This window comes from Temnothorax americanus, unplaced genomic scaffold (genome assembly GCF_048541705.1).
Source record: "Temnothorax americanus isolate GAGA-0224 unplaced genomic scaffold, ASM4854170v1 Scaffold8, whole genome shotgun sequence".
NCBI classification, from domain to species: Eukaryota; Metazoa; Arthropoda; class Insecta; order Hymenoptera; family Formicidae; genus Temnothorax; species Temnothorax americanus.
Window position 1 is genome coordinate 6,419,377 of NW_027509802.1, and position 19,656 is coordinate 6,439,032.

Here is a 19,656-nt window from a genome sequence, read left to right on the forward strand (position 1 = left end):
GAGCGTGCTCGGCCTCGTCGCGAGGGTTCTCGCGACCATGATCCCGGGACTCCGCCACCCTTCCGTAGGGAATATATTGCGTTCCGTATGTAATGTACCGCGTTCCGCTGTTGTCACCGGTATTAATTCGGTTCATATACCCTAGCGCTTGCGTCCGGGTACCTGTAGCCGCGTTCCGCATGTACTATACCGCGTCCCGTATGTAATATACCGCGTTCTGTTATTATCACATGTATTAATTCGGTTCATATAGCCGAGCGCCTGCGTCCGGATACCTGTAGCCGCGTTCCGTATGTCGTATACCGCATCCCGTATGTAATATACCGCGTTCCGTTATTATTCCCTGTATTAATTCGGTTCATATAGCCGAGCGCCTGCGTCCGGATACCTGTAGCCGCGTTCCGTATGTCGTATACCGCATCCCGTATGTAATATACCGCGTTCCGTTATTATCCCCTGTATTAATTCGGTTCATATAGCCGAGCGCCTGCGTCCGGATACCTGTAGCCGCGTTCCGTATGTCGTATACCGCATCCCGTATGTAATATACCGCGTTCCGTTATTATCCCCTGTATTAAGGAGGCTCTTACCTCGATCATAAAACGACAGATCTTTATGAAATTAAATTATGTTGTAAAGTGAACCACAACGAACCGATGCCCAAAACTTTAGCATAGGTTGACGATAAAAATTTTAAAAATATCAGTATTGAAATTCGCATTTTTAACACAGGGCATATGGTAAACACTAAAATTTTTACCGGAAGTGATGTGTTTTCTCGGCAAGTTTGCGAGCCAGGTAAACAAAAAACTAAGGAATTGTAGTTAAAATAATAATCTTTCTAATGATAAGGAGAAAACTTGGCGTTGACGATGAGTTATAAAAGATATTGTAGTTTTAATATGACGTACGACAGGTTAGGCGAATGATCTTCCGAGTGTCAAAATTGCGCGAAGTTTCTAACCTCACTTGCACATGTCTTTTCTCTGCGCTGTATATGGTAGCGGCATAATTATTCTCTCGCGCATCGACAATCTTTATTTTCGAGAATTTTCCTTTCATTTTCCCTCTCAGCATTCTCACGTTATATCTTTCTTTTGGCTCCATCTCTTTGTCGCGTCAATCGCTACAACGCTACACGGCTACACCTCACTTAGCTGCAGACTGCTGCAGCAGACGACGTTGTTATTATTCTGCTCTTTAGCGCACTGACGTAGTCAACTGACTTATCGTATAAATTTTAATATTTACACTAATAAAACATATAACTTATTCTTACACTATGTAAAAATCATTATTTATTTTTTTATTTAATTTTCCGATAATTTTATAACCAATTATTAATGATAATTTTTCGGTTGCTACATTGATTAGAGCAGCCGGGTAAGAGCCTCCTTAATTCGGTTCATATAGCCTAGCGCCTGCGTCCTGATACCTGTAGCCGCGTTCCGTATGTAATATACCGCGTCCCGTATGTAATATACCGCGTTCCGTTATTATCACATGTATTAATTCGGTTCATATAGCCGAGCGCCTGCGTCCTGATACCTGTAGCCGCGTTCCGTATGTAATATACCGCGTTCCGTTTGTGTGTAATATCGAATCTTGAATAAAGTGCATGTTACTATCTCATGGCAAATTGATTACTATCTCTGGGCCTCTCATCGAACTCCCGATCCCGGAAACCAGTCCGCGTTCGATAAAGACAGGCCGTTACAACATATGTATAAATATATATAAAATTATATACATAAAATATGTCCATATATGTTTTTCTTTCTCTTATATATTTTCTGTTCGTATATATACACGAAAAATAATAGATAAGAAAAAGAATTAGAAAATAATTGAAAGGATGATTTTCACATTGTGTATTTTTTTATAAAAAGTAAAGTTTGAGGAAATGAGAAAAAATTGCTCATATCTATATAATCATAGATATATAAATGTAATAATTGTATATAAAATATGATTATATATGTGTAGAATTCAGTATAATGTTCTCGTAATTTTACTTTATGTAAAAGAATGCAAACGCTATTTTTCTGATTATTTTTTAATTAGTTTTTTCATTATTTTTCTTATATATACTGTGACGTTGCACGAGGTGCACGTCACAGGCTTCGCCACCCGAACCTTTATATTGCGCGCGTACTGCCGAGTTTATAGTTTTCAGGAAGAAGCGGCCGGAAGGCCCGTTTCGACAGCGTGGCGCCATCCGCCGGTGCGGCGAAGCGCGATCTAGGGGGCCGCGAGTCGAAGCCGCGGAAATGATCCCGGATGACCCGGATCCCGGCACTGTTGGGTCGATCGCGAGCGTGGACTGACGTACGGCGAGAGCCTTCCCGTTGCGCCGGGAATAAGCGAGGGCGGCGGCCCTAGGAGTTACGTTGTGAAGGAAGGAAGGATGAGATGTAAACGACCAGCAATCCCAGACCGCAGGTATCGGGGAACAGCGAGGCGCGAATTGTCGAGTACCGTTTCGCGTTATTTTTGAGATGGACGCGTAGGTTTGCTTGAGAGTTTCCTTACCTACGCGTCATTGTCGTGAATCTCTTGCCGGGATTATCGCCTTTCCGTTTCGTTTCTACGGGTAAGACATAGCCCGCCCGCTGACTCCCCGTAAGAATACCGAAGAGGCGTCCGTTTCTTCCCGACTCGACCGGTGTGGTATAAGATTTTGCGTGTAATCGAGTAACGACAAGCGACCGCGTGGCACCGGCCACGCGCTATGAGGGTGGCACGTGTGGCGAGATCAAACCTCGCGGATCGGCTCAACAGCCATTAGAGTTAAATTACCATTTCGAGATTACCGTTTATGATTATCGCGTCTATCGATTTGTGTGTAAGATATCTGCGTTCCCGTTAGAGTTAGTTTCGAGTATTTTGTGATCGGAGTCGTGCGTGTCTTCCACGCGTACGGTCATTCTGGGGCGTGCCGGTTTCCTGATACGATAATTACCGCGCCCGGTACGGGAAGTGTGAGGTGTCGGGGTAAAGGATCTGGAGTAAGCCTTTCCGGATAAGGTGACCGGAAAACGGCCGCAATTACCGTTCAGAGATTTAAAGTATGATGTACTTCGGCTGAGAGTATTACGCGCCCCGAGGTGAGTCGGGCGTGAGTATCACGTGCTTGCGACGTGTACCGTTCATTCTGCGAGAAACCTTTATTTTGCGTATATCGTTCCTTCAGAGAGAAACCTTTATTTTGCGTGATCGTTCTTTTCGCGAGAAATATTCCGTTTGCGTGCGTTGTTCGTTGTGCGATCCCTATTCCGTCTTTGAGTTCTCTATTTCGCGCGTATCGTCCTTTCGGGGATATTAATTGGCGGCGTAATAGCGAATTAATCTTCTGTCTGTACGCGCATTAGTTGTCCGGCGAATAATATTTATTTGAGCCACTTGAAGTGGACCCGCGTTGAAAGAGCGCGTGATCAAGACGTGACTCCCGCGGAGTAAACACAATCGCGCGTTCTCGTAAATATCATCCCGCGTTCTATGGCGATGTAGTTACGGGTCGCGAATAATGTATCCATCCGGTCGGGATCTTCCCTGATGTTATTGTACGTGATATCATGACCTTCTAATATACTTTGCGTTGTGATCTGATATTATATTAGTTATGAAGGAATATTGTTTGTGTATTTTGATGCCGCCTAACCACAGCCAAACTCCTCTAGACTCGGCCATCCGCTGAACCCCGACCTTCAACCGACTTACTGAGCAGCTGTCGCGACCGGCCGGAGCCCGTGAGAGTATTGCGAGTAATTCAAGTATTGAGAGTAATTGAGAGTGTTTAGCGTTTCGAGACAAAAGGTGGTGTGGCCTTCTCCACACCTGGCGCCCAACAATTTCGCGTGTAGTTTTTTTGAGTTTTGAAGGGCTCCGCCACCCGGTCTAGATTTGGGTCGTTCTCCCGTCGCGCCGAACAGCTCCGCGACCGAAGAGACGTCGCAATACGAACAGAAATTGTACAAGAGAGAAAAAACATAAACATATTTTGTATACATTTATACATATTTGTACATAACAAATTCTTTACTGGAATGATAACACATTCTCTTATTTTATTATTCGTCTGTTGCATTCTAATTATTGCTTTGATGTCTTTCACGTTATCTTGAAAAGTTAAAATGCGAAAACATTTATAAGCTATGTTAAAAAAGAATTTTACAATGCACTTTTTTTAAAACTTAATACGTTTTATTAATCAGTTATCAGCCCGCGCTCACGTATTGTTCCATCGAAAGGTCAGTGAAGGTATCGGTAGCCGATACAACTTAAATATTAAACGCACGCACTACATTTTCGTGCTTCGTCGCCGATATAACGAAGTAAGATTATTATTTGTTTGTCTGGAAACAACAATCACTCGGTATAAGAATGAGGATAATAAGAAATACCTTAGCGAAATGCAAAGATGATTCGAGATAACACATTTACTGATAACACTCATTAAACCATTTTCTTTAAGAATTTGAAAAAATTGAGTGTGAGAAAGAGTATGATCCTAATAGAGAAAATAAAACGGAACAATTAATTTTGTTTAATTTACTTTTGAGATCAATTCCCGACATTGAAAAACTTTTAAGAGAAACATTTCTTCATTTTATCTTTGTAAAAAAAAAAAAACTGTAACTTTGCTTTTTAGGTACCTATGAACGAGGCAGATTTTAATGTACTGTGGATGGGAAGTCACCCGAAGCCGGATATTTTGCGGAATTTGATGCCTTATCAAAAAATAAATCATTTTCCTAGGTAAGAAATGCATTATTGAGATACAGTTTCTGTAATTGTAGATGATACTTCACAGGTATAAAAAGTCACTAGATAGTGACAACGAAAAACAAAATCCTGGAACAATTTGGAAATATTTATTTAAATTTTTATAAAACATAATAAAAAATGTAAACGGATGACTCGAGCCTTCTTAAAAATTTTATTCTTTAGGTCTTACGAAATTACCCGTAAGGACCGCCTCTACAAAAATATTGAAGCTATGCAGAGGAGTAAGGGCCTTCGAAATCTCGATTTTATACCTCAGACATTTCTACTGCCTACCGAAGCCAGAGAATTGATTTCGGCGCATTTCAGATATAGAGGACCATGGATCGTTAAGCCTAAAGCCAGTTCGCGCGGCCGTGGCATTTATATTGTCAATAATGTAAGGACACGCTTTAATATTTTATAAGGTTTTTACTTTTGCGATTTTAATGTGTGACGCATCAGGAACGCATCAGGATCTAAACTGCCGTTAAGTAAAAGTGTTAACTAAAAAAGCAATCTCATAATATTGATAGAGTTTGTGAATAAAAATTGCTTGTAATAGGATTTATTTTTTTAGAGATACCGACGCAATAATTATTGCAATTCTATGAAATATAGGTTTAAATACAAAAGATAAGCATATTTAATAAATTATTAATTATTATATATATAACGTACATGAAAGATAGGGAAATATAACTGACGCAGTCAGTAATAGCCAGCGCATTGTCGAGTTGGAGCAACGGTGTGATGCTCTTGTGGATGAGATTCGTGCGCTTAGGACGGGTGGTGCGGATTCTCATTCTGTCACGCATGTTCAGTTCGGGAATGAATTAATTATATCGGGAGTGCCTGCCACAATGCCTGTTACCCCTTTAGAATGCGTTCGCAACGTGTTTACTACCTTCGAGATCCCCGAGCTGACGTGTCACATTCTCGGTGTTAGGCCCGTCGCTCGTAAGCCTCTGCCGGTGGCCGCTCGTGACCGTCCCTTACCGATTTCGCCTACGAACTCTTACATCATCACGTTAGCCTCGAGCGCTGTTCGTGATGCGGTAATGTCCAAAAAGCGTGCTCGGCGTGCACTCGTGCAGAGAGACATATGTGGCAATGACTCGGGTCGGAGTGTGCATGTAAACGAGCTGCTCCCCAAAGACACCTATGAACTACTGCAGCAAGCAAAGCGTGTGGCTAAAGAAAAGTCTTACGCGTATGTCTGGGTGAGAGGGGGCCGTGTTCACGTCAGGCACTCTGACGGTAAGCCTGCTATTTCGATTAACTCGGTTGCTGATCTCAATAGGCTCGTTTGACATGCTCATTCTGGACACTCATTGCCTTCCGTCGTTCAGCGTGGCTTGATTTCTGAGTCCTCTTGTTTTTGTGTGGCTCAGTTCAACGCCAATTCCCTGCGTGGACACATAGATTATATTAGACTGCATTTTGCTACTCGTTTTTATCATGTCATTTCGGTTTCCGAAACGTGGCTCAATGAGAGCATCTCCGATGCGGCGGTGGCTTTGGGTGACTACTTTTTGATACGGCATGATCGAGTGGGACGGATGGGCGGTGGGGTGGCGTGTTATGTACACAGTACAAAATACAAATATTTTATTAAAATATTTAAACCCAACAAGGGAATACAAGGTATTTAAATACAAAGTTTATATATGTATTTTAAAAGATTTAATCGCATCGCAAAGAATTACAGAGGTAACAGTACAAAAAATAAAAATATTTTATTAAAATACATAAATTTTTCTTGTCAAAAAACTTGGCGCTGCTAGACCTTAAAATTAGGTCAGCTTGGTGTGTGTGTGCGAGCGAGTGGGTGTGGGCGATGTGTGTGTGGGCGATGTGTGTGTGGGCGATGTGTGTGTGTGTGTGTGTGTGTGTGTGTGTGTGTGTGTGTGTGTGTGTGTGTGTGTGTGTGTGTGTGTGTGTGTGTGTGTGTGTGTGTGTGTGTGTGTGTGTGTGTGTGTGTGTGTGTGTGTGTGTGTGTGTGTGTGTGTGTGTGTGTGTGTGTGTGTGTGTGTGTGTGTGTGTGGTTGTGTGTGTGTGTGTGTGTGTGTGTGTGTGTGTGTGTGTGTGTGTGTGTGTGTGTGTGTGTGTGTGTGTGTGTGTGTGTGTGTGTGTGTGTGTGTGTGTGTGTGTGTGTGTGTGTGTGTGTGTGTGTGTGTGTGTGTGTGTGTGTGTGTGTGTGTGTGTGTGTGTGTTGTGTGTGTGTGTGTGTGTGTGTGTGTGTGTGTGTGTGTGTGTGTGTGTGTGTGTGTGTGTGTGTGTGTGTGTGTGTGTGTGTGTGTGTGTGTGTGTGTATGTGTGTGACGGTGAATAATGCGGCTTATTATTAAGTATAGGATAAGTTAGGATAAGTTTAGATTTTTAAAGCGATTAGAATTAAAAGTATAGAATAAGTATAGAATAAGTAATATTTACATTTGTAAAAGGTCTCTCTCTCTCTCTCTCTCTCTCTCTCTCTCTCTCTCTCTCTCTCTCTCTCTCTCTCTCTAGCAGCGCCAAGTTTTTTGACAAGAAAAATTTATGTATTTTAATAAAATATTTTTATTTTTTGTACTGTTACCTCTGTAATTCTTTGCGATGCGATTAAATCTTTTAAAATACATATATAAACTTTGTATTTAAATACCTTGTATTCCCTTGTTGGGTTTAAATATTTTAATAAAATATTTGTATTTTGTACTGTTACCTCTGTGTAATTCTTCATGATTCAATTTTTTATTCTAATCGAAGAAAAGCAGTAGTAATATTATACCTCGAAAAAACCTAAGTAACAAGTGGCAGACGTAATCTTTGTATCTCGAAAAATATACTGAGAAAAAAAATTGTTAATCCCAAGAAATATTTAGTTTGATACGTTCAACTAAACATTTTAGTTAGTTAACTAAATATTAGTTGTTTCAACAATTTATTTCGTTTCTTTAATCAAGAATTAATTAATTCAACTAATGTTTAGTTAACTAACTAAAATGTTTAGTTGAACGTATCGGACTAAATATTTCTTGGGATTGACAAATTTTTTTTCTCAGTGTATGTTCTCTGTAATTGGCGCTGTAATTTAAAAAGAGATATCATTTCTTTTTTGTAATTGTAATAATAGATCACTTGAAGCGCGACTCATTTTTTGATAAGGTAACGTAATTTTGTGATGAGATTTTTGGAGATACAAAGCTTACGTCCACCACTTGTTACTTAGGTTTTTTCGAGGTATAATACTACTTTGTTTTTTTTTTAGGTGAAGATACCACTGTTTAGGTTTTTTCGAGATTTTTCAAGATACAAAGATTTCGTCTACCACTTGTTACTTAGATTTTTTTAAGGTATAATACTACCACTGTTTTTTTTTTTTCGAGGTAACAACATATACACTACTATGCGTGTACTTGGCGCCTTTCTTTACCTTTTTTTTAAAAAGGTAATTTTGTACAGATATCACGCCTTTTTGTAGTATTACGCATTGTATAAACAGTATGTACAAGGTGTTATTTCGAGGTATAATACTACCACTTTGTTTTTTTCGAGGTAACAACATAATACATATATGTACTACTATGCGTGTACTTGGCGCATTTTTTTACCTTTTTTTTGAAAAAGGTAATTTTGTACGGATATCACGCCTTTTTGTAGTGTTACGCATCTTAATCTTAACAAAAAAAATTACACCTTATAAAGAAATGTGTCTGAAGTTGTAAATATATATATATACACATTGCCGGACATTGCTTTTATGTATAATATGCATGTATATTACGTTGCTTGTATAAATTATTTCTTACCAACTTTTTCCAAAAATTATTTTTACGTCAGACATAATTTTAATTCATCCAATTTTTATTATGTCTAAACATAATTTTTGTCTAATTTTTATTATGTCTAGACATAATTTTAATTCAGCGATTTTTATTATGTCATGACATAATTTTAATTCTGCCGCTAAGGAAATTTTAAGTCGATTTTTATGAATCAAGCTTGAATTCAATGTTTAGGTGTCCCAGGTTGCCGATGACGAGGTCCACATAGCGCGCTCTATAGTTTTCGGTGTCCAGGTGTATTAATACCTTGAATTTGATGGCCACGTGTTCCAAGTTGCCGATGACGAGGTCCACATAGTGCGCTTCGTAGTTTTCGGTGTCTACATGTATTAATACCTCGAATTCGATATCTACGTGTCCTACATTGGGTGCGTTCAGCCGATACTTTGCTAGCCTAGCAATCGTGAGCAGTCGCTCGTTTTCGCTCGTTTCCTCTTTTTTGACTTACTGGATTAAAAAGAGAAGAAACGAGCACAAACGAGCAACTGCTCACGATTGCTAGGCTAGCGGAGTATCGGCTGAACGCACCCATTCAGATTTAAAGTTATTAATACACCTAGACACCAAAAACTATGAAGCGCATTATGTGGACCTCGTCATCAGCAACCTGGGACACCTAGACATCAATTTCAAGGTATTAATACACGTAGACACCAAAAACTACGGAGCGCACTATGTGGACCTCGTCATCGGCAACCTGGGACACCTAGACATCGAATTCAACGTACAATTACACCTGGACACCAAAAACTATGAAGCGCACTATCTGGATCTCGTCATCGGCAACCTGGGACACGTGAACATCAAATTCGAGGTATTATTACACCTAGACACCGAAAAATACGGAGCGCGATATCTGGACCTCGTCATCGGCAACCTGGGACACGTGGACACCGAAAACTACGGAGCGCACTATGTGGACCTTGTCATCGGCAACCTGGGATACCTAGACATCGAATTCAACGTACGATTACACCTGGACACCGAAAACTATGAAGCGCATTATCTGGATCCCGTCATCGGCAACCTGGGACTCGTGGACATCGAATTCAAGATATTAATACACGTAGACACCAAAAACTACGGAGCGCACTATGTGGACCTCGTCATCGGCAACCTGGGACACGTAGACATCGAATTCAACGTATTATTACACCTGGACACCGAAATCTATGAAGCGCATTATCTGGATCCCGTCATCGGCAACCTGAGACACGTGGACATCGAATTCAAGATATTAATACACGTAGACACCAAAAACTATGGAGCGCACTGTGTGGACCTCGTCATCGGCAACCTGGGACACGTAGACATCGCATTCAACGTATTATTACACCTGGACACCGAAAACTACGAAGCGCCCTGTGTGGACCTCGTCATCGGCAACCTGGGACACGTGGACATCGAATTCAAGGTATTAATACACGTAGACACCGAAAACTACGGAGCGCACTATGTGGACCTCGTCATCGGCAACCTGGGACACGTAGACATCGCATTCAACATATTATTACACCTGGACACCGAAAACTACGAAGCGCACTGTGTGGACCTCGTCATCGGCAACCTGGGACACGTGGACATCGAATTCAACGTATTATTACACCTGGACACCGAAAACTATGAAGCGCACTGTGTGGACCTCGTCATCGGCAACCTGGGACACGTGGACATCGAATTCAAGGTATTAATACACGTAGACACCGAAAACTACGGAGCGCACTATGTGGACCTCGTCATCGGCAACCTGGGACACCTAGACATCGAATTCAACGTACGATTACACCTGGACACCGAAAACTACGAAGCGCACTGTGTGGACCTCGTCATCGGCAACCTGAGACACGTGGACATCGAATTCAAGATATTAATACACGTAGACACCAAAAACTACGGAGCGCACTGTGTGGACCTCGTCATCGGCAACCTGGGACACGTAGACATCGCATTCAACGTATTATTACACCTGGACACCGAAAACTACGAAGCGCACTGTGTGGACCTCGTCATCGGCAACCTGGGACACGTGGACATCGCATTCAACGTATTATTACACCTGGACACCGAAAACTACGAAGCGCACTATGTAGACTTTGTCATCGGCAACCTGGGACACCTAGACATCGAATTCAACGTACGATTACACCTGGACCCCGAAAACTATGAAGCGCACTATCTGGATCTCGTCATCGGCAACCTGGGACACGTAAACATCGAATTCGAAGTATTATTACACCTAGACACCGAAAACTACGGAGCGCGATATCTGGACCTCGTCATCAGCAACCTGGGACACCTAAACATAGAATTCAAGGTATAAATACACGTAGACACCTAAAACTACGGAACTCACTATCTAAATTTCATCATCGGCAACCTGGAACACCTAGACATCGCATTCAACGTATTATTACACCTGGACACCGAAAACTACGAAGCGCACTATGTAGACCTTGTCATCGGCAACCTGGGACACCTATACATCGAATTCAACGTACGATTACACCTGGACCCCGAAAACTATGAAGCGCACTATCTGGATCTCGTCATCGGCAACCTGGGACACGTAAACATCGAATTCGAAGTATTATTACACCTAGACACCGAAAACTACGGAGCGCGATATCTGGACCTCGTCATCAGCAACCTGGGACACCTAAACATAGAATTCAAGGTATAAATACACGTAGACACCTAAAACTACGGAACTCACTATCTAAATTTCATCATCGGCAACCTGGAACACCTAGACATCGCATTCAACGTATTATTACACCTGGACACCGAAAACTACGAAGCGCACTATGTAGACCTTGTCATCGGCAACCTGGGACACCTAGACATCGAATTCAACGTACGATTACACCTGGACACCAAAAACTATGAAGCGCACTATCTGGATCTCGTCATCGGCAACCTGGGACACGTGAACATCGAATTCGAAGTATTATTACACCTAGACACCGAAAACTACGGAGCGCGATATCTGGAACTCGTCATCAGCAACCTGGGACACCTAAACATCGAATTCAAGGTATAAATACACGTAGACACCGAAAACTACGGAACTCACTATCTAGACATCATCATCGGCAACCTGGAACACCTAGACATCGCATTCAACGTATTATTACACCTGGACACCAAAAACTACGAAGCGCACTATGTGGACCTCGTCATTGGCAACCTGGGACACCTAGACATCGAATTCAACGTACGATTACACCTGGACACCAAAAACTATGAAGCGCACTATCTGGACCTCGTCATCGGCAACCTGGGATACCTAGACATCGCATTCAAGCTTAATTCATAAGAATCGACTTAAAAATTCCCTAGCGGCATTTTCTGCCAAGCGTAGAGAATCTTCTTTTCCGTTAACTCAATATATATTATTTATATATATACCTAATTTACCTAAATAGAAATCTTCCTTCTGACCGATAAGTCTATCGACCTAATTTCGAAATACGCGCGCGATATCGAAACTAGCGATACCTGCGCCGCCAGCGTCGAAAAAGTGAAAGTAACGTTTCTGATTATGACGTCATCATATCAGACGTCGGCGTTAGTAGAAGAAGAAGTATCTTAAAAATAAATTTTCACATTTGGACTTTGCGTCGCAATATCTCCGCTCGTAGGGCACGTAGCGGAATATTATGAGAGAAACCCCCCCCCTAATTGGACCCCAAGCTATCGATCAAGCCTACTTAGAACTTGATCCGTTCACTCGTTATCGAGATCTCAACATCTCGGGTACTCGCAACCCGTCGCGTCGCGTAAAAGAGTCACGGTCGGTCTCGCTCCGCGTGTACTTGGCGCGAGACACTACCGTGTCTCTTGATAAATCACTTCAAGCTAAGATTTTGGTCACCTCTAATAATGTCTGCAAAAATTCACCAGAATATTTTCTCTTAGAAGTTCGTCAACCAGAAGGTGTATCGGTGTTATTTGCATCTATTTACAGAAGACCCAAGGGTCTTCTTTTGAACGATTTTGTCGAGTCTCTAAATCGATTCTCCCATCTCTATAAGAACATCATTATTGGTGGTGACTTGAATTGTAATCTAATGTCGACTAACTTTGAGGCAGATTACTTGCGTGAACTCATGTCTAGCCTATCGTTACATATTGTCATTTCTGAGCCTACCCATCATACTGCTACCTCTGATACCTGGATTGATGTGTTGGTGGTAGATGATGTTGAAAAAATCATATCATATATTAAATCTTCAAGTCCCTTCATTGCTGGTCATGATCTGTTAGAGCTGTCAGTGTCACTTGATTGTAAGCTAAGACTCGAGCGTTCTATCTCCCGGAGGAGTTACAGGGGCATTGATGGCTCTGAGTTCTGTGATCATTTTCGTTCTATCGCCGGCACGGTACGGGCTCAATTGGACGGGTTGTCTGGGGATGCTGATGTGGATGGAATGTGTGGAGTCTTGTCCAGCAACTTGTTGGGAGCTCTTGATATCTTTGCCCCCGCTCGCGTCCTATCAATTAAGAGGCCCCCTGTACTTTGGCTCACTCCGGAATTGACTGCTCGGTTACAAATTCGTGATCGGTTGTATAGGCGAGCTAAACGTGCCAATAGTCTCTTAGGCTATGCCACATATAGACTTTACCGCAACCAACTTAATATAGACATTAGGCGTGCTAAGAGTAAATTTTACTACAGTTCTCTCATTGGCATTACAGACCCTGCTAAACTTTGGAGGGAGCTTGCTCGGCTGGGACTTGCAAAACCGACTCTCACTTCTCCTCTACATTTCTTCTCGCCCGACCAGTTGGGCTCATACTACGTGTCTGTTACAAATGTTCAGCCTGTTTGCACTCATTTTAACTTTATCTCAGCCATTGCTTCGATCTCTCGTCCTTCTGATCGTCCTGAATTTGTTTTCTCGTCTATCTCACCTTGTGAAGTCCTTAAACTTATGTCTGAGAGACCTCTTCACTCGTATGCTTCTGGGTCAGATGGCATTCCACTGTATATACTTCGTGTAGCATGGCCGGTTGTTTCGTCATTGCTTGTGTCCATATTTAATCGCTCGCTTGATACTTCGTTGTTTCCATCTGAGTGGAAGAAGGCATATATACGTCCGCTTTCTAAGGTTCGTACACCACTATCCCCGTCAGACACAAGACCCATTGCGAATCTACCCGAACTGTCTAAACTAATGGAGAAGATTGTTGCTATGCAAATATTAGACTACCTTAATAAACATGACATACTCAATCCAAGACAGTCTGCATACCGCTCAGGGTTTAACACTCAGTCGGTACTTTTGCGCGTTTGTAATGATATCAAGCGGGGGATTGATGATGGATTCATAACCATCATGATACTGTTCGATTTCAGTAAGGCATTTGAAATGGTTCCCCATCTTCTATTGCTTGTTAAACTTAAAGAGATAGGCTTTTTTGATGCTGTTCTTAACTGGATTTTCTCCTACTTAACTGGCCGTTCTCAAGCTGTTATTGACGATGCGGGTAATCTCTCTGAATGGTTATTTACTTCGTCTGGGGTCCCTCAAGGCTCCGTTCTTGGTCCTCTGCTTTTTTCTTTGTTCATCAACGACATATACAAAGTTTTGCGTTATGCATCTCATATGATTTTTGCAGATGATATACAAATCTATCGCTTTTGCTCACCTGCTGATATTCTCAGCGCTCTAGAATTAATTTCTAAGGATGCCCAAGCTCTTTTTAACTATGCTAATAAGAATGGACTTAAACTCAACCCGGCTAAATCCAAAGTCATTATATTTGGAAGTCAAGCGTATGTCAATGCAATTAATCTTAGTAATTTACCACCTATCCTTGTTAACAATACGCCTCTTCCATTTGTGCATGAGGTGAGAAATCTTGGGGTTGTGTTTACTTCCGATCTCTCTTGGGCGCGACATATCTCATTGATTTCACAAAGGGTCCATCATGTGTTGCATAATCTCAAGTTTAACCAGGGTTCTCTTTCCACCAATCTTAGAATCAAACTTGTCTCTACTCTGATTATGCCCCACATAGACTACTGTTGCCTAGTGTATCATGGCCTGAGCGATGGGTTGGATACTAAATTGCAGCGACTAACTAACTGCTGTGTTCGTTTTATTTTTAATTTAAAACGTGACGAACATATTACGCCTTACAGGCGTCAGTTAGGTTGGCTTTCTGTTAGGAATAGACGCTTATATTTTCTGGGATGCCAGATGTATTGTATTTTGCATTTGTCTTCTCCTACATATTTACGTGAACTGTTTACCTCTCCTGATCCTTCTCTTAGAAGGTCCGATCGCTTGGCTGCTTCCTTCACTTTATCTTTCCATATTCCTGCTCATAGAACTGTCACGTACAGAAATTCATTCCAGCTTTCCGCCATATATTTTTGGCACTCACTTCCTAGCAGTATTACATCAGCATCTTCCTTAGCATCATTCAAAGGTCTTCTGCGTCTATTCTTATTTTCATCCGAATTCGAGTGACCACTTCGCTTACGGGTAACCCATGCCATGTTCCCTCTGTATTTTTGTCTTTGTTACATTTAGTCTTAAATTAATTTTTAAGTTGCGCTAGTTATAAGTTCTTGTTGAATGTTTGCGTTGCATGTAGGCTGAGAGTGAGCCTGTGTATCCTTGGCATTATTATTATTATTGTTATTATTATTGTTCTGTATTTCGATTTTTGTATTTTACTTTTTGCCCTTTAGCAGTTGCTCGGGCATATTAAACTCTCTCTCTCTCTCTCTCTCTCTCTCTCTCTCTCTCTCTCTCTCTCTCTCTCTCTCTCTCTCTCTCTTTCTCTCTCTCTCTCTCTCTCTCCCTCCCTCCCTCCCTCCCTGTATCAGGGCGTATTCAGTGTCAAGGTACGCTGAATCGTGTTGCGTATCTCTTTTATCGTCATTGGCTTTACCCCCTCTTACACCAACAACTGATAATACCGCACTTTCTTTTGAGTTTGAGAATATGGCCTCTTTAACTGACTCGCGTACTCAGTCGACCTCATCACCCCCATTGCCTGCGACAAATGAGCTTTTGTTAAGTCTGATCGAGCAGATTAAGCAGTCTGACTCTAAGATCTCTGCGTTCATCGACAATCAGCAGAGAATCAATGACGACATTACAAGGTCCGATCTTAGAATTTCAGCCTTCATTGAGAATCAGCAACGTACAAACGAAGTAATTAATAGTAAGCTCGATCAGATTAGTAGCTTATCCGAAACCGTAGCTCAGCGCATTTCGTCGTTGGAACTCGAGAACGCGGCTCTTAAGAGGGAACTACAGGATTTAAAGGCGACTCACTTGGGTCAGCAGGATTGCAACGATAACGAGATCATCGTGTCTGGGCTGCCGGAGCCGCTCTCTGTTGCTCCGTCGGTAGCTGCTCTGAATATGCTCGCGGTGCTTGACGCTTCTAGCATCTCACCTCATGTTCTTAATGTGAGAGCCGTTCGCAAGTCTCCCCCTGGTTCTTCGTCTTCTCAAACTAATGCCGCAACTGGAAACTCACTAATCGTTACTGTAACCTCTAGTACTGTTCGCGATCTGATTATCTCGAAAAAGCGAACCAAAGGCACAATCAGGCAGGGTGAGATTTGTGGTAACGACTCAAAAAGTTTTGTATATATTAATGAGATGCTCTCTAAGGACAGCTACGAATTGCTGCAACAAACTAAACGCGTTGCTAAGGAGCGGTCATATCGTTATGTATGGGTAAAGGGGGGTCGCATTCATGTTAGACATTCCGATGGCAAGCCTGTTATTCGGATCGATTCCCACGCAGATCTTGATAGGCTTGTTTGACTCACCCATGCTAATCGCTCATCGTCTTCCGTTATGCATTGTCGCCCTGTTTCTGGATCAACTGAATTTCTAGTAGCTCAATTTAATGCGAATTCTTTGCGTGGTCATATTGAATTCATCCGACTACACCTTATGACCAAATCTTACCATGTTATTTCCGTATCTGAAACTTGGCTTCATGCAGATATCTCCGACAATTTGGTCGCCTTAGATAATTATTTCTTGTTGCGGCATGACAGAGTGGGACGGATGGGTGGGGGGGTGGCATGTTATGTTAACAAGTCACTTCAAGTCAAAATTCTAGCTACCTCTAGCAATCTTCATATTAATTCACCTGAGTACATGCTCATCGAACTACGTTTCCCGAATGGTCAATCAGTATTATTCGCGTCCATCTACAGAAGACCTAAAGGCCTCTTCTTGCATGACTTTGTTGAGTCTCTAGCTGGATTCTCTCATCTTTACAAAAATATAGTCATAGGGGGAGACCTAAATTGTAATTTATCCTCTGATTGCTATGAAGCGAATTATCTGCGTGCGCTTATGTCTAGTCTATCTTTGCATATTATCAACTCTGAACCTACCTATCATACGGCTATCTCAGATTCGTGGCTCGATGTTTTGGCTGTGGATGATGCAGACAAAGTTTCATCATTCACGAAATCTTCGTGCCCGTTCATTGCTGGTCACGATATTTTGGAATTGTCTTTATCAATTAATGTTAGTCTTGTATCTCAACGCTCCATGTCTCGACGAAACTTCAAAGACATTGATGCTTCTGAATTTGTTGAATGTAAGGTGTAGGGACAATTAATAATACGTCGTGGCTGGTTGGAGGCTAGCTTATGACTGAACTTTATTGTCGACACCTAGCGGTCGTCGCGTCCTCTATTATAGAGTTGATGCACTAAGTGCTATCTACCTTACATCTCCCCTTTTTAGGATTAAACATAAATTAATATAAAGGAACATAGAACGCAATTATAATCATAAAGGAAATATAAAACGCAAATATAATCTTAAATGCCTTAATCTACAGGTTCAGTCTCTGAGGTGGTTTGCTTATTCTGCCGGACGCAGTTCTTACTGTTTGATTTACTGATTCAACCTCAGAATCTGATCCTGTACTCTCTGACTCCATTCTAGCATCTTCGAACTCATCAGAGCTTGAGGAACTTCTGTTACCAGGAGGTTCAACCTCGTCGTTTACAACTGGATCCGGTTCAACCTCGTTATCTACTATTTCGATATAAATCTTTGGTTCTACCCTTTTCTCCTTTTTTCCAAGAACTTTTGTTTCCTTGGCCGCGTTTTTCAATACAATTGGAGATTTAACAAGTTTTATAAACCTTCTATTTCTAACTAGTATCGAGCCATTTTGAAGCTTAACTTTATATGATCTATCTCTTATTTGACACAAAATTGTAGCAGGATACCAGTCAGACCTTGGACTGCGTTGTACATATACAAAGGAATTATCTGGTATCTGCGGTAACTCCTTTGCGTTTCTCGCATTATAATATTTTTGTTCGCTTTTTTGTAGTTTTGCTACAGTTTCTGCCATTTGTTTTGTCGCAACTTTAGGTTTTAACATCTTGTTAGTATACGGTAATTTAGATCGGAGATCTAGATCGGAGATCTTTCCTAGACATTAGCGCTTCCGCTGGTGAAACGTTGCCAAGAATTGGCGTGTTCCTATAATGTAATAACGCAAGGTCTAGATCCGATTTCTCTTCTAAAGCTTTCTTAAACATGCTTTTTACAGTTTGTATGTTCCTTTCGGACATTCCATTTGATTGTGCATACGTCGGGGACGATGGTATGTGATCAAACTCGTATTCTTTTGTAAATTGTTCAAACTCTTTTGAAGTGAACTGAGTCCCTCCGTCAGATATCACCGTCCGCGGTATGCCGTGTCTCGCAAATATCGATTTCATTTTTTTAATTATAGTGTTACTAGTCATGCTTTCAAGTTCTGCGATTTCCGGATATTTAGAAAAATAATCTATTAACAATAAGTATTTTTTACCTTTTAGTTCGAAAATATCACAGCCTATCTTATTCCACGGTAAATTCGGTATCTCGTGAGATTTTAACGGTTCTCTGTTCTGTGATTTCGCGTACTTTAGACATAATGGGCATTCAGCGATCTTTTGTTTAATCTGATTTATCATTCCAGGCCAAAATATTGACTCTTGGGCTATTGAGAGACATTTGTTTACACCTAAGTGACTATAATGAACTCTGTTTAACATTTCGCTACGCATGCTATTCGGAATTACAACGCTTTGACCTTTAAAAACTAAATCGCTCACTATCGTTAATTCATCTTTGTATTGATTGTAACTTTTCACGCTATCCGATAATTTTTTCTCATTCTTTGGCCATCCCGATAGAATAACTTTCTTAAGCTCAATCAATTCCTCATCTTTATTTGTCTCTACTACTAACTCTTTCATTTTCTGAGGTGTCGCATTTATCTGACAAGTTATTAAACAGACTTGAGCATCAATGTCTTCTTCCCATTCCGCTGCGTTGTGCTCTTTAACGTACGCTCTTGACAATGCATCCGCTAGTATTAATTCTTTACCAGGTCTATATCTTAAATCAATATCATATTTCTGCAACTGCAGTCTCATTCTCTGTAAACGAGCAGGACATTTATTCAAGGGTTTTTTAAATATCGAAACCAGGGGTTGGTGGTCTGTCTCAACTATTACCCTTTTCCCGTATACATACTCATTAAATTTAGTTAATCCGAAACAGATTGCAAGCAATTCTTTTTCTATTTGCGCATACCTAGTTTGCGTTTCCGTCAATGCTTTGGAAGCATATGCACATGGTAATTTATTTTGCATTAAGACAGCCCCCAGCCCTGATTTTGATGCGTCTACTGAGACAACGGTCTCCTTACTTGCGTCGAAAAACTGTAAGACTGGTTGCTTACACAGAATCTTTTTAATTTCGTCTAACGCTCGGGTATGCTCGTCTAACCATATAAATTCTACGTTATCTTTGATTAAATTTCTTAACGGAGCAGTTTTATCCGAAAATTCTTTTACAAACTTGCTTACATAGGTCAACATACCTAACAATCTCTGAACATCATTCTTATTTTCTGGTTGTTGAAACTCCATTATAGCGCGGATTTTATTTTCATTTGGATACATGCCCTTGTCAGTAATTATATGACCCATATATTCGATTTTTGTTCTTCCGAATTTACATTTACTTAGATTAAACTTAACATTATTTTCTTTCGCTAA

The 19,656-nt window shown here is 41.2% G+C and overlaps 1 protein-coding gene and 1 pseudogene across 10 annotated transcripts in view; one reads left to right on the top strand and one right to left on the bottom strand.

The window, feature by feature from the left end:
- The window catches only part of Ttll5 (Tubulin tyrosine ligase-like 5), a 184,687-nt gene that overhangs the window by 102,796 nt on the left and 62,235 nt on the right, over window positions 1-19,656 (top strand). For 6 of the 9 annotated variants that reach the window (XM_077423646.1, XM_077423649.1, XM_077423645.1 and 3 more), the window contains 2 exons: window positions 4,652-4,758; window positions 4,951-5,164. The exons of 1 other annotated variant lie outside the window; for it this stretch is intronic. In XM_077423646.1, the coding sequence (XP_077279772.1) occupies window positions 4,652-4,758; window positions 4,951-5,164 (321 nt within the window). Of the gene's footprint in view, window positions 1-2,169; window positions 2,443-4,651; window positions 4,759-4,950; window positions 5,165-19,656 lie in introns of all 9 variants that reach the window. 2 more of the 9 variants (XM_077423648.1, XM_077423650.1) reach the window with 2 other exon arrangements.
- The window catches only part of LOC143907127 (uncharacterized), a 225,763-nt pseudogene that overhangs the window by 83,089 nt on the left and 123,018 nt on the right, over window positions 1-19,656 (bottom strand). The window lies entirely within an intron of this gene.